The 14067-nt window shown below is 47.5% G+C and overlaps 2 protein-coding genes across 3 annotated transcripts in view; both read right to left on the bottom strand.

Annotated features, from left to right (window-relative positions):
- HK1 (hexokinase 1) overlaps nucleotides 1–4445 on the bottom strand; it is a 90915-nt gene extending 86470 nt beyond the window's left edge. Inside the window, exon 1 of the mRNA XM_058672048.1 lies at nucleotides 4327–4445. The gene's annotated coding sequence lies outside the window, so the exon portion shown is untranslated. The remainder of the gene's footprint in view (nucleotides 1–4326) is intronic.
- Nucleotides 4446–7538: 3093 nt separating this feature from the next.
- Nucleotides 7539–14067, bottom strand: part of HKDC1 (hexokinase domain containing 1) — a 42496-nt gene continuing 35967 nt past the window's right edge. For both annotated transcript variants that reach the window (XM_004583440.3, XM_058671173.1), the window contains 2 exons: nucleotides 9708–9941; nucleotides 7539–8427 (listed from right to left, as the gene is read on the bottom strand). In XM_004583440.3, the coding sequence (XP_004583497.2) occupies nucleotides 8280–8427; nucleotides 9708–9941 (382 nt within the window). In that variant the 3' untranslated portion in view covers nucleotides 7539–8279. The remainder of the gene's footprint in view (nucleotides 8428–9707; nucleotides 9942–14067) is intronic.

The following is a 14067-nucleotide window of genomic DNA, read 5'->3' as shown; positions in this document are numbered from 1 at the left end:
AAAAAAGATAACAGAAACTTACACAAAGGTTTTTGTTTGTTTTAACTAGGCCACAAAAAAACAAGCCATTGAAAATTGGACTCCATCATAAAACAGAATACCAAAGACATAATAGATGAACATGTGCCGATCAGAATATATACAGCTACAGAAAGAACTACTGAATTGAAACACAGGGTTGAGAAACGTTCTACGGGAAGCAGTAAGGGAAGAAAAACAGAAAATTAAGGCCTGGCACAGTGGCCTAGTGGCTAAAGCCCTCGCCTTGAATGCACCAGGATCCCATATGGGCGCTGGTTCTAATCCTGGCAGCTGTACTTCCCATCAAGCTCCCTGCTTATGGCCTAGGAAAGCAGTCAAGGATGGCCCAAAGCCTTGGGACCCTGCACCCACGTGGGAAACCTGGAGGAGGTTCCTGGCTCCTGGCTCCGGATTGGCGCAGCACCAGCCGTTGCTGTCACTTGGGGAGTGAATCATTGGATGAAGATCTTCCAATCTGGCTCTCCTCCTCTCTGTATATCTGACTTTGTAATAAAAAATAAATCTTAAAAAAAAAGAATAGTGGTTAAGCTATAAGAAGGCAGTAGCAAACACCTGTATCCACTGCAGCAATGAAAAGAAAAAAAAAAGATATTCTTCAGAAAGTCCTATTTCTTTTTAGAGACACTGGAAAGCTACGGATGCAAGGAAACACACTGGGAGTATACCCACTGAATCTCTGCCAAGATGGCTGGAGATCAGTGATGGCTCTCCTTTCTGGGTACTTGTGGAGTCTGAGCATGGTCAATAGAGGCTGCACCTGCCAGGGCAGAGGCAGGCCTGCTCTGAGAGGAGAGCGAGCGAGCGAGAAAGCAGCCAGCTCCCACAGACAAGCCGGCTGGCTTCCACTGTCCGGAGAAGCCTCAGGCGCACAGCCAGCCTTCCCCACCTGCTAGTGCTGCTGTGCAGGATTTTTTTTCTAAGTGCTGGGCAGTAGAGGAGGAACAGGATAGGCTGAAAATATAAAGATTTCTTTCAATACTTTCATGCTGGGTAGAGAGACGCCTGCAGAAGGAAGGGTCTACGATAAACCACACTGACATCAACACAGAAGTACTTGAAACCAACTGAGCGAAGCCGGCTCAGCTTTAGCCTGGACGATGGTGACTGGCCTGTGTCTGTCATGGTCAGACAAGAAAGTGTTCCTCTTTCTGGTGGAAAATAAAATCTATCCCAGACTTTATGGTTATTTATACATAATATGAAAAAAATACATTCAATAAAAAAGTGGAACCTGTGAGCAGGAGAAAAACAGGTAACAGAAACAGTCTTACAGAACTGGCAGGTGAGGGATTTAAAATTACCATTACAACACAGCTATGTGTTAGAGAAAACAGAAACAGGCAAACTGTTGAAAAGATGAGTGAGGTCAATACAATAATGGGATCTCTAGAAAGAAATCGATATTCTGCAATTGGAAATACAGTAATTTAAATTAAGGATTCACTGGCTAGGCTTAACCACAGATTGGAGTTGACGGAGTATATATCCAGTTGAAGGGCCAATGTTGTGGCACAGCAAGCTAAGCCACTGCTAAGGATGTCAGCACTCCATATCACAGTGCCACATTGGGTTCTGACTGCTCTGCTTCTGAGCCAGATCCCTGTTAATACATCCCGGGAGGCAACACATATCTAAGTCTTTGGGAGCCTGCACATCTCTTTTGGGTCTGTTTTTTTTTTTTTTCTTTATTATTCAGTTTATATAACTTCTAGTAACCAGTCTTCAAGTTCACACATACAGACCCAAAAGAGATGTGAGATGAGATTTTAAAAAAGGGGGGGGGGGGCAGAATACCTGGCACAATAGCCTAGCGGCTAAGACCTTGCCTTGTGCCAGGATGCCATAAGGGTGCCAGTTTAAGTCCTGGCTATCCCACTTAACATCCAGCTCCCTGCTTGCTGTGGTCTGGTAAAGCAAAGAAGGTTGGTCCAAAGCCTTGGGACCCTGCACCCATGTGGGAGGCCCAGAGGATGCTCCTGGCTCCTGGTTGCAGATCAGCTTAGCTCTGGCCATTGCAGCCACGTGGGGAGTGAACCAGAGTATGGAGGATGGAAGATCTTTGCTGCACCTGCATGGGGCATCCAACCCTTACTGACTGCCCTCCCCTCTGGTTCTCTCCAGCATGAGCTCTCAGGGCCCTTTGTCATCACTGACTTCCCAAGTCCCCTCCTGCCTCTGTGGCTCACTGGGAGCTTTGAGCTGTGAAAACAGAAGGGGGTACCTAGACACACAAGTGGGAAGCAGCTGACAAAAAGGCCTGTACCTTCCAGCTGCTGCTTGTCATTCATCCATGTCTGCCGACAGGTTCGAAGCCACCTTAATGTTGATGTTCAAGTTCACCCACCCAGCAGTGGTAAGACAGACTCCCTTAACAGCAGCAGCAAGCACAAGAAAACACCCAAGAGGTGCACGGTGTCTCCACAAGCCCACAGAGTGAGCTTGAACTGTTCTCACACTACCTGCTAAGGATGTTGCTTGCTTTTCACTCTTCCCTTCACAAGGCAAGTGGAAGCCCAGGAAGCGTAGACAGCACACCCAAAGCTGAGCCCACGCTCCTGAGTTTAAACCACATTGCTGTCTCCATCTCACATACCATCCTGCTAAAGCACCAGTCCCATTAGGACATTTGAGGCAGGTAACATTAACCTAAGCACAAGAGACCCATATGAACTTCACTGGGGAAAAATTGGTAGCTTCTTTCTGAAATGTAGTGATTCCTCAGTTATGGATTACGTGGCAGACAACCCACAGCAGTGCTACTAGCACTTGTGACTTTGTCTCCTCCCATATAAAGCCACAAATATTTTTCTGTGTTGTTTTTGCAAATGTCTCCAAATGCTGTTTATGTTCATCAGAACCACAAAATCTTAAAACTAGATTCCTGCTTGGGGCCAGTGTGATGGCTGAGCTAATCCTCCACCTGCAATCACCAGGATCCCAGAAGGATGCCAGTTCGTGTCCCAGCTGCTCCACTTCCCATCCAGCTCCCTGCTTGAGGCCTGGGAAAGCAGTCGAGGACGGCCCAAAGCCATTTGGGGAGGGAACCAGCACATGGAATATTTTTCTCTCTTTTTCTCTGTAAATCTACTTTTTAAAATATATATATATATATATATTTTTATTACAAAGTCAGATATACAGAGAGGAGAGCCAGACAGGAAGATCTTCCATCCAATGATTCACTCCCCCAAGTGACAGCAACGGCCGGTGCCATGCTGATCTGAAGCCAGGAGCCAGAAACCTCCTCCAGGTCTCCCACGCAGGTGTAGGTTCCCAAGGCTTTGGGTCATCCTCGACTGCTTTCTCAGGTCACAAGCAGAGAGATGGGAAGTGGAGCTGCCAGGATTAGAACCAGCACCCATATGGGATCCTGGTGCATTTCAAGGTGAGGGCTTTAGCCGCTAGGCCATTGCGCCGGACCCATAAATCTACTTTTCCAATAAAAATAAAATGAGTCTTAAAAAAGATTTCTGCTAAGGTGAGCATGGGGAATATCTTATCACTACTTTAATTTTTCAGTAGCCATAATTCAGTACTACTGGTTTCCTTTGTAAACCTACGTATCTTGTGTACTTACAAGCATTATTCTGAAATAGAACCCGTATGTTTCAGTATGGTCTGCAAACCCCTGGTTCCTGATGTAAAGCAGACAGGGCACGGTCAGGAGCTGTGCCTCCCTCATGCTCCTGCTCACCACACTATGCTGCAGAGATTTATCTGGCATTCTTTCCTTGATAATCTGTGAGTTCTTCTAGGACAGGAAAGGAGTCTTAAATTTCTCTAGGTTTTTGGTGCCCAGAGCAAGACTTGGTGTTTTCAAAACCATCAGTTATAGAGCCTCTACTGTGTACAAGTCCCACTGAGCAACGCAGGAAAATGGAGAAATCAAAAGGAAAGCAGAGATGCCTGTTTGAGCATTTATTCATTCAGGTACTCATTTAGAGAACTTTCCAGTGGTGACTCAATGCTAGCCCTGGGATTGGATCTGGAGACAAATAAGAATAAGGAGACCCACGTTCTTATGCCTGTGGAACGCTCATCCAAGCCCACAGCAAGCAGAGGAAACAAGCTCTCTGGACAGACATAAGAAGGGATAAGGGCACTGGTTCTGCAGAGGAATGAGGAAAACCTAAGTCTGACTCTGTAGCCATCTACCCTTTCAGACCACAGGATCACTGGGAAAAAGGCGTGATAGGTCAAGAAAACAGGAAATACAGCTGAAGACGTTTTTCTGAGAGGAAAAGACTCCAGGTTTCTCACAAGCACAATTTAAGCATGGTTTACCTTGTTGTGTGGTTGCTGGTCTTGCCTAGTAAACTTGCAGGAGAAGTGGAGCATCCATTGCCCCAGGTGTTTCTGGGGGTGGCCTATGCAAAGACGAAACAGCTGCCAATTCTGGAGTTCCGGTGCAAGGATTCTATGATGCTGTCAATTAGTTGGAATGTACAAGGTTGCCTGGATACCTTGGGCCTGTTTTTTCATCTGAGAGAGCAGAGTTGCGAGAGAAGCGGTCTGGGTGACCTGCTCTAACCTGCCAAGCATGTGCTGAGAGACCAGGTCATGGGAGAACAGGGTGGCTCAGCAACCTGAATCTCTCTGTAGAACTGCTCATTCACTCAGTTAAGGCACTGTGGCACAATAGGTGAAGATTCCCCTTGAGATGACAACATCCCATATCAGAGTTCTGGTCCAAGTCCTGGCTGCTCCACTTCACATACAGCTCCTTGCTAACACACCCAGGAAGCAGTAGATGATGGTGCCAGGACTTAAGTTCTAGCAACCCACTGGAAGACACAGATAGAGTTCCTGGTTCCTGGCTTCAGCTTGGCCCAGCCCCAACTGTTACAAACCAATAGGTGTCAGGTAGAGCTCATTCACTTATTTTCTCTCTCCGTCCTATTCCTATCTCATATGTCTACACACACACACACACACACACACTACATATATATATATATATTTTTAAGAGACCCCCTACAGGGCCAGTGCCATGGCATAGCAAACTGAGCTTCCACCCATGGTGCCAGCATCCCACATGGGCATCAATTTGTGTCCCAGCTGCTCCACTTCCAACTCAGCTACCTGCTTATGGCCTGGGAAAGCATCGCAGGATGGCCCACTGCCTTGGGACCCTGAACCCACATGGGCAACCTGAAAGAAGCCCTCGGCTCCTGGCTTCAGGTTGGCCCAGCGTTGGCTGTTGTAGTCATTTGGGGACTGAATCAGCAGATGGAAGATTCCTTCTCTCTCTTTCCTCTCTATAACACTGCCTTTCAAATAGAATAAATCTTTTAAAAATAAAGACCCCAGGAGAGCCAGCAGAGAGCAGGCCTGAATGCTGAAGGTGTCTCACAAGGAAGGCAGGCCTGGGGACAGAGCCAGGACAGCCAGGTTGACTAACACAGAATCAGATACAACAGAGTCTCTCCCCAAAGAGAAATACAATCTTGAAATACACGAAGGTAAACATAGAAAGTCCACCAACATGAACCCAGATAGCAGGAATTTTAAAATACAAAGCAGTTACTTTTGTTAAGTTAGGAGACGGTCGGAGCATTGTTGGTACACATTTTCACTGAATACATGGAAAGCTATTTCCCGGGACCCTCAGCTCCCTCATCTGTCCCCAGTCCCAGCTCACCTTCCTCCTCACTGTTTGGGCCTCAGGCTCCTCCACTCTGTCCATCTGCTTCAGCACCTCTGGAAGAGACAGCCAGCAACTCTCAGTGGCTCGGGAGCAATGTACCAATCAGAATCACCTTGGAGTATCTTGAAGGTTGTTCTTTCCATTTGGGGCTTCACTTTTTCTGAAATTTTCTACAAGAATTTTATCACTCGCTCATGGCTGCCTCCATAATAAAATGCAGTCAGGATGACACAGTGCGGGCTTCCCACTTTGTGCCTGAAGGAGTGACAAGCGAAGCAGGCACAGGCAGTTCAGGTCAAGGTAGGGTGGGAGGATGAACAGCACAGGCTGTTACTACAGAAGGGGTTGGGACAGGTCAACTCCACACAGCTCCAGGGTGAGTGGGAGGGAACAAGTTCCCAGGTGGAGGAGAACAGCTTGGAGGCTACAAGGTCAGTTATGTTGTTAGCAGACCCAGCACAACGACTAAATGCTCACCTGGCAAGCGCTGATATCTTATATGAGCACCGGTTGGTATTCCAGCTGCTCCACTTTCCATCCAGCCCCCTGCTTACAGCCTGGGAAAGCAGTGGAGGATGGCTCAAAACTTTGGTATCCTGCACCTGCATGGGAGACTCAGAAGCTCCTGGCTCCTGGCTTTGGATCGGCTCAGGTTCAGCCACTGTGACCATTTGGGGGAATGAACCAGTGGATAATAGATCTTTCTGTTTCTCCTTCTCTATGTAAATCTGATTTGCTTTTCCAAAAAAAAAAAAAAACAAACCACTGCCAGGGAAGCTAGATCCCATATCAGTGTCAGTGCTCCAATCCCACCTCCTCTCCCAGTTTTAACTGCCTGCTCATGCACACTCAGCGGGGTAGCAGGGGATAGGCCAAGTAGCTAGGTTTCTGCCACCCACACTGGAGACTTGGACCGAGTTTCCAGTTCCCGGCTATAGCCTGGGCCAGCCCTAGCATTTGAGGAATGAATCCACAGATGGAAGAACCCTCTATTCATCTGCCTTTCTGTAAATTTTAAAATTTTCTTTTTAATGTTGTTTCCATAGTTAAGAGGAATGCTTGCTCATGTGTGCCTCTGATGACGGTGGGGAGGGTCAGGTATGGAGATAGGTGGGTGGGACACATGTTTTAGTCTTTTTCTTTTCTCCTGTGTTCGCAAGGGGAGGAGGGAGAGAAGGCTGCTTCTTTCTAACCACATTAGAAGCCAAAGATGGGAGACAGTCATTTGATGACCTCCCAAAAAACCCCGATGTTAGGAAGAGTGTTCCCAGGGTGTCACTTGAGTAGTTTCTATAGCCCTGAGACATCGTCGGTTTTGTTGCTACAGGGTTGAGAAAATCCTTCCTGGGGCTATTGGTTGACAAAGTCCACCTTAGTGCAGCCAAAGGAACATGCTGCAAAGCTTGGTCAGAATTGTCCAATCTGTTCTGCTTTCCATCCAGCTGATGTCCATCCCCGTCTGGCCTAGAGGAGCTGGCCATCATGTCCCCCACGTGTATCTGGATATGCTGTCCACTGCACATCTGCCTTTGCCTTTCAAAATAGATAAACAGACAGACAGATAAACAAATGCCTTCCAATCACCCTCAATTGCACAAAAGTGGGCTAGAATTACAGGATCATATGGTAAATATTCAGTCACAGGAAGTATTTGTTCAAGTTAAATCTGGATGCTCTGTTAAGGATACTGTAGCAGATGTTCCATACATTGTTTCCCCTGTTGGTAGGCAGCTGGGACTAACAAGATCCTTCAACTCCTGCAACTCCATTGCTTCTCATCCAATCCACCAACAGAGCACGGAGTTACCAACAGGCCTCCCAGGAGAAACACCAACACCTCAAGCCAAGCTTCTTGGGAAATCAAGTATTTTTATTGGTTCACTGGATTTCATGTATCTAGCAGTCCTTTATACAACTATCAACAAGAGCCACAGGTAAAATGGAAAACAGATGCCTGGAGAAGCGCCCTGTCCCCAGACAACCCCATGGAGGAGGAAAGCCCACAGGGTGCCAAAGGCTTTCTAGAAGCACAACCAGACTCCTGCAGGGTCCCTCGGCCACCAGCCCTGCTGCCTCCTGGGGCCGGACACGTGACAAGCTTTGTTTTCCCTTCACTTGGACATCGATGTGGCAAGTTAAGGCATCCATATTTACACTGGATCCCCCCAAATCCTGACATGAATCCCTCTCAATGTTTATCCACAAGTTGAGGGCCCCATCATCACAAAAGGCAGAGCTCAGCCAGCAAGGCCCCTCGGCCAGCTTCCGTACATGCTTTGGTGTTCGGCAGCCACGAAACCCAAGGCCACACACGACTAACAACTCAGGCCTATAGTTGGTTGACAGAGGCCTGCTTGAGCCAGACCATTTGATTTTATGAATCGGTCCATCTCTGGCCCCAATCCACCTGATAGAGGTGTCATTTAATGCCTTTGTGAAACCAGTAACAAGATGACATGAGGAATTCCCAAGAACCTGTGGCTCTCTTTCAGCCATCCACAGGGTGAGGTCAGCCAGGGGTCCACCTGCTGGTCTTGGAGCGACTCCTCCCAGATGAAAGGCATGTAGGGATGCACAGTGCGTGGGGCTCCTAGTTCTCTCTCCGTGGCAGCTGCAGTCTCTTGGCCACAGCGGTGATGAGAGCTGCTCCCTTTCCACTGCCATCTTCTGACAGCATGAAAGTCACCTCACAGCGTGGGGCTAGCTCCTGCACAGTCTCCTGCAGTATCCGAGAAAAGCTACAGGGAAGAAAGATGAGCTTCAGCAGCCTAACAGGGATCGGTCTCGTTTCCTCCTGCTGTCCTTCTCAAGGCTGCCAGCTGCTGCTTACACTGTTCTGACACTCTCTCCTTTTGCTGGCCACTACTGTTGTGGCACGGATGACTCATGGATGTCACACACAGAGGGACAATGTGCAATGAATAACACTGTGAAAACAGTGATTACTCTCTACTGCATAACGAAACTGTTGCTCAAGTGTTCAGAAAATTGCCCAAATCGGCATAGCTAAAATCCGCATGAGGTCTGCCTTTTTCTAAAATCCTTCCTTTTCTCAAGTTTTTTTCCAGAGCAGGCAGGCAGGCATTTGATCTTGTGGTGAAGACACTGCATGGGAAATCCACATCCAGGTTCAGAGTGTTTGGGTTTCAGTCCCAGCTCTGCTCCTTATTCCAGCTTCCTGATAACATGTTTGGTCTTGGCACAGTGTTGTGGGCATTTGAGGAGTGAGTGATTTTGCTTTTTTTTTCTGCCTCTCAAATAAGTAATTTTTAAAGAATCTAACTTTTTAGCCACCAGCCTTGTGGTGCAGTAAGTTAAGCCCTGACTTGAAAACCTGCACACTTTATCGGAGTGCCAATTTGACTGCCCTGGCTGTTCTGCTGTTCATGTGCCTAGGACGCAGAAGATGACAGCTAGAGGAATTCACCTGCCACCCACAAGGGAAGCCCAGATGGAATTCTTGGCTCCTGGTTTCAACTTGGCCTGGAACATGAATCAGCTGATAAAATCGTCTCTCTCTATCTGTCTTTCCCTCTCTCTCTTCCCCTCACCCTATTTTTTTAATAATCTATTTTAAAAAGCCATGTTTTCATTTATAAAGAAATTCAACATAAAATAGAAACCTACAAACAGCTAATAGTTGATGAGCACGCAACACCATGCACAACACTCAATTCTCAATATGCCCTTGTGAGATGTGGGGAATGTATGCTAATAACACCTGCACATTACCTTGAGGCCATGACACATAAGGACTCATTAAATCAAATCCCTATCACTTAGCCATCACGGTAGGCACATTACTACTGCCCTCACACAAATGCGGAACAGGCTCTAGATGGACTGGCTAATGCTTCCACCCTTGCAACCAGGAGGCCAAGGCACGGGGGCTCACCCCTTGTCATTTACATTCAAGGGTGACTTCGCCATGCAGCACTCCAGTCCCACAAAAGGGCAGAACATATCTTCCCACTGGGCAGCCCCACCCTGCCTCCACCAGGCCCCTCAGGACACTCACTGTGGGTGCAGCTTGTACAGGGTGCCGTCTACACCCACGGTGATCCGCAGGTGTTCCAGCCCCTGGTCTTCCCGCCTCTTTTCCACGACAGCAGCCATGCCAGCACCACAGAGCTGGGCTGCCCGACGGGACACAACTCCACACACCTCCTTGACTATGATGCTGTCCTCACATGTGCTGTCCAGGCCCAGCTGCTGCAGGATCCTCCGCACCTGGAGGAGGGCCAGGCGGTCGCTGCAGGCAAGCACAGTGGGGTGTCAGAGCCTGTGTCCTGGGCCTTGAGACCTACTTAGAACAACCCATGGCTTCTGCAGCCCTAAGGGCCTTCACATTGGGCAGGAGAAGGCCCGAATAACAGCTACTCGGCAGAAGGAGGCCTGAGATCACCAAGGAAGTTCCACCATCTTCATAAACCCAAGTGTGGGTGCATTAACACCCATCACCTCACCAGGGGCTCCTGTGAGATGTGGCAACCCACACACCAGGATCCATTAGAGGATTCTGAGGATGAGAATGTTAAACTTACCTCTTGGACAGTGGCAAGCAGGGTTTCCAAAACAAACCTCTGCTGGCAGCTCCAGCCTGCTCCCAGGGACCAGCCCACCTCTCTTTAGCTCTACTATTTAGTTGGGAGTCAACTCTCTTTCCACCTAACTTTTTCTGATTCTCTGCTTTCTCACCCAACTAGACTATATGGCATCTGAGAGCCCAGGAATGGGTATATTCAATGAGCAGGTAAATAAAGGATACAGAACATATATATCTGTTCCTCAGAGAACAACAATCTGACAAGAGTGGAAATCCTACAAGAAATGTCCATCACGGGGGAGCTGCCCCAGGCTAGACCAGTGATCCTCTCACAACCCCCCAGTGACAATGTATGGTGCATCCTCAGAGCTTGGGGTCCCATGTCCAACAAGGTGCAATTACAACCCTGCCTATCAAAGGTGATACTTTGGGAAGGAATGAGAGAACAACAGTATGGACATTTAGAGGATTCAGCAGGTTACTGGCAATATAGCCGGAAAACAGAATTTTTATAGAACTGAAACATGAGTTTACATGGGAATGCTTAATGAAATTGGGATACAATGTTTACAGCATCCCATATAGGTGCCAGTTCAAGTACTAGCTGCTACCTTTCCCTTCCAGTTCCCTGTTAGTGGTCTGGGGAAGCAGTGGAGGATGGGCCAAGTCCTTGGGTCCCTGTACCCACAAGGGGGATTTTTAAGTGGTTCCTGGCTCCTAGCTTCTAACCAAATATATTTCTGGCCTCATGGATATTTGGGGGTTGAACCAGCAGATGGAAGATCTCTCTCGATCTTCCTGTCTCTTCCTTTCTCTTTGTAACTCTGTCTTTCAAATTAGATATTTAAAAAAATTTTTTTTTAAAGACACTTTGCATTGTATGAGCTTGGGCATTTTGTTTATTATAAAGTTTGTCCTCGTACAGAAAAAAAAAAGGAAAATCTATCTAATCTACCAAATCTACCTGTGATTTGATAGAATCACAGGTCACTGAACTTACTTCTTTCTGTCTGTTATATCTATCTATCTATCTATCTATCTATCTATCTATCTATCTATCTATCTGAAAAGGAGAGGGACAGGTTGGGAGGGAGTGACAGAGACAGAGGGTGAAGCCAGCAGAAGGTTAACTCCCCAAATGCCCACAATGGTTGGGACTGTCTGGGCCATAGCAGCCTGGAACTCAGTCCCTTGTGTGTGGCAGAGACCCTATGACTTGAGCCATCCGTGCTGTCTTTGCAGGGTGCCCATCAGCAGGAAGCTACTGTTAGAATCCAGGTGCTCTGATACAGGATGCAGAATGTCTATCCCAATCGGTGCTCCCAGACTCTAACAGAAGTAATATTGTGCAGCGAGGGGAAAGTTTCTTTTAATGGTGTGCAACTATAACCTATGATTCCTTCCAGGCCTCGTCCCCTTCCTACTCCCCCACCCTGTTTACCAAGTTCTTTCAAGTACTCAATCCACAGAGCAGTCCACAGGGCAGGGGTGGGGGAAGTTTAAGTCACAGGACATTCATTTATTTTTAAAAAGCTGTGGTCCTTGGGTCTGGCACGGTAGCCTAATGGCTAAAGTCCTCGCCTTGAATGCACCAGGATCCCATATCGATGCCGGTTCTAATCCCGGTGGCCCCGCTTCCCATCCAGCTCCCTGCTAGTGGCCTGGGAAAGCAGTCAAAGATGGCCCAAAGGCTTGGGACCCTGCATCTGTAAGGGAGACCCAGAGGAGGCTCTGGGCTCCAGGCTTTGGATCAGCTCAGCTCCAGCTGTTGTGGCTGCTTGGGGAGTGAATCATAGGATGGAACTTCCTCTTTGTCTCTCCTCTTCTCTGAACATCTTACTTTACAATAAAAATAAAATAAATCTTTTTTTTTTTAAAAAAGTGGTGGTCAAGAGAGATGAAGCCACCAGCATTGGGTCACACAACTCAAAGAGGTTGAATAGAAAGCTCAGAGTGGGACTGGAACCCCAGCACTTATTCCCTGAGAAGCCCCATGGAGACCACACTGTAAAATGGGCCACAGCCAGCAGGAGCACCATTTTCCAACTGACACTATGCAGGTATGGTTTCCTTTGTGTTCAAAGAAAACTCCATTAAAAAAAATGAAAAGTAGAAGTCAAAGCACATAAAGCAGATACTTCTCAGGCAGCAGAAGCAAATGATTGGGTAGGCTGGGTAGGCATGCAGCGGCTGTCACCTGCACCCCACGGTGAACCACATGCCCTCTGCACTCAGTGTCTCCCTTCCCCACGCCTGTACAGCAGCAAAGCCAAGCTGAGTGGATCTGCCTCCAGGCTGCATGCGAGGGAGAAGCTGTGCCCCCCGGCACAAGAAGATTCCTCTGGTGACCAGAGGTTCCTTCAGATCTCAAGGCTGCAGAGTGGACAGGGAAGGGCTGTCCCTCGGTGGTCACTGACTCCCTCCAACTCCTTACAGTAGCTCATCTGATCTCCCTCACCATGCACGCTTCATCTCTCTTGCCCACCACTTTTTTTCATTCATTTGTCCTTTCAAGAAAGAGGTGGGGACAGTGTTTCCATTGACTGATGATTCACTCCCCAAGTGATCTCTTTGAGCTGTGTGACCCAATGCTGGTGGCTCAAAAGTCCAGATTCCTGCTAATGTGAATCCTAAAAGACAACACTGATGGGTCAAGTCATTGGGTTCCTGCTGCCCATGTGCGAGACCTGGACCACATTGCTGGCTTGTAGCTTTGGTCTCACTCAGCCCAGGTTGATGCAGGCATCAGTCAATGGAAACACTGTCCCCACCTCTTTCTTGAAAGAACAAATGAATGAAAAAAAAAATTAACCATTTTACAAACTCCAGTGAAATAACAAATCTAAGGAATAAGCATCGATGTCTGATAACATCATAGGACGGATAAAAACATCTACCAAATATTCTTGTCCCAAGATTCAACACTGAATGTAACGACACATCTGTGCCTAGCCCCAAGTTTTCAGGGTCAAATGTTGTGAGCCACAATCAGCCAAATCTGGAACAAAGGAAACTCATGGGGAAAAATATTTTTTTGCTAAAAAAAAATACACTGCACAGAAAATCAACAAATGGGGCCCGGCGGCGTGGCCTAGAGGCTAAAGTCCTCGCCTTGAACGCCCCGGGATCCCATATGGGTGCCGGTTCTAATCTTGGCAGCTCCACTTCCCATCCAGCTCCCTGCTTGGGACCTGGGAAAGCAGTCGAGGACGGCCCAAAGCCTTGGGACCCTGCACCCGTGTGGGAGACCCGGAAGAGGTTCCAGGTTCCCGGCATCAGATCGGCGCGCATTGGCCCGTTGCGGCTCACTTGGGGAGTGAATCATCGGACGGAAGATCTTCCTCTCTGTCTCTCCTCCTCTGTGTATATCTGGCTTTGTAATAAAATAAATAAATCTTAAAAAAAAAAAAGAAAATCAACAAATGAGGGGGAAATCTATAGATTAAAAGAGACTTTAATAAGCGCATCAACCCAGTACAAACATGTGAACTTTAGATATTGATGCAAACAAATGAATTTTGGTTTAGATCATTCAAGATATAAGCACACTAATGGACCATTTTACTAGTCAGACTGATCAATACCTAATTCAGGTGTGATACAGTACTATGTTGCATTTATTTATTTATTTATTTATTTAAACTCTTATATTGGAGCACACATGGCAGCACGCAGGTTAAACTACTGTTTGGAACGCCTACATTTCATATCAACGGTCAGACTTGAGTCCTGCACACGCTTCCTCCTGCCCAGCACCCTGCTGATGTGCTAAGGACGGCCACAGATGATGGCCCCCCCAGTCTTTGACCCTCCCCACCCATCTATGAGTCTA

Source organism: Ochotona princeps, chromosome 13 (genome assembly GCF_030435755.1).
Source record: "Ochotona princeps isolate mOchPri1 chromosome 13, mOchPri1.hap1, whole genome shotgun sequence".
Lineage (NCBI taxonomy): Eukaryota > Metazoa > Chordata > Mammalia > Lagomorpha > Ochotonidae > Ochotona > Ochotona princeps.
Note: the sequence above shows the minus strand (reverse complement) of the source record. Positions and strands in the feature narration are given on the sequence as shown.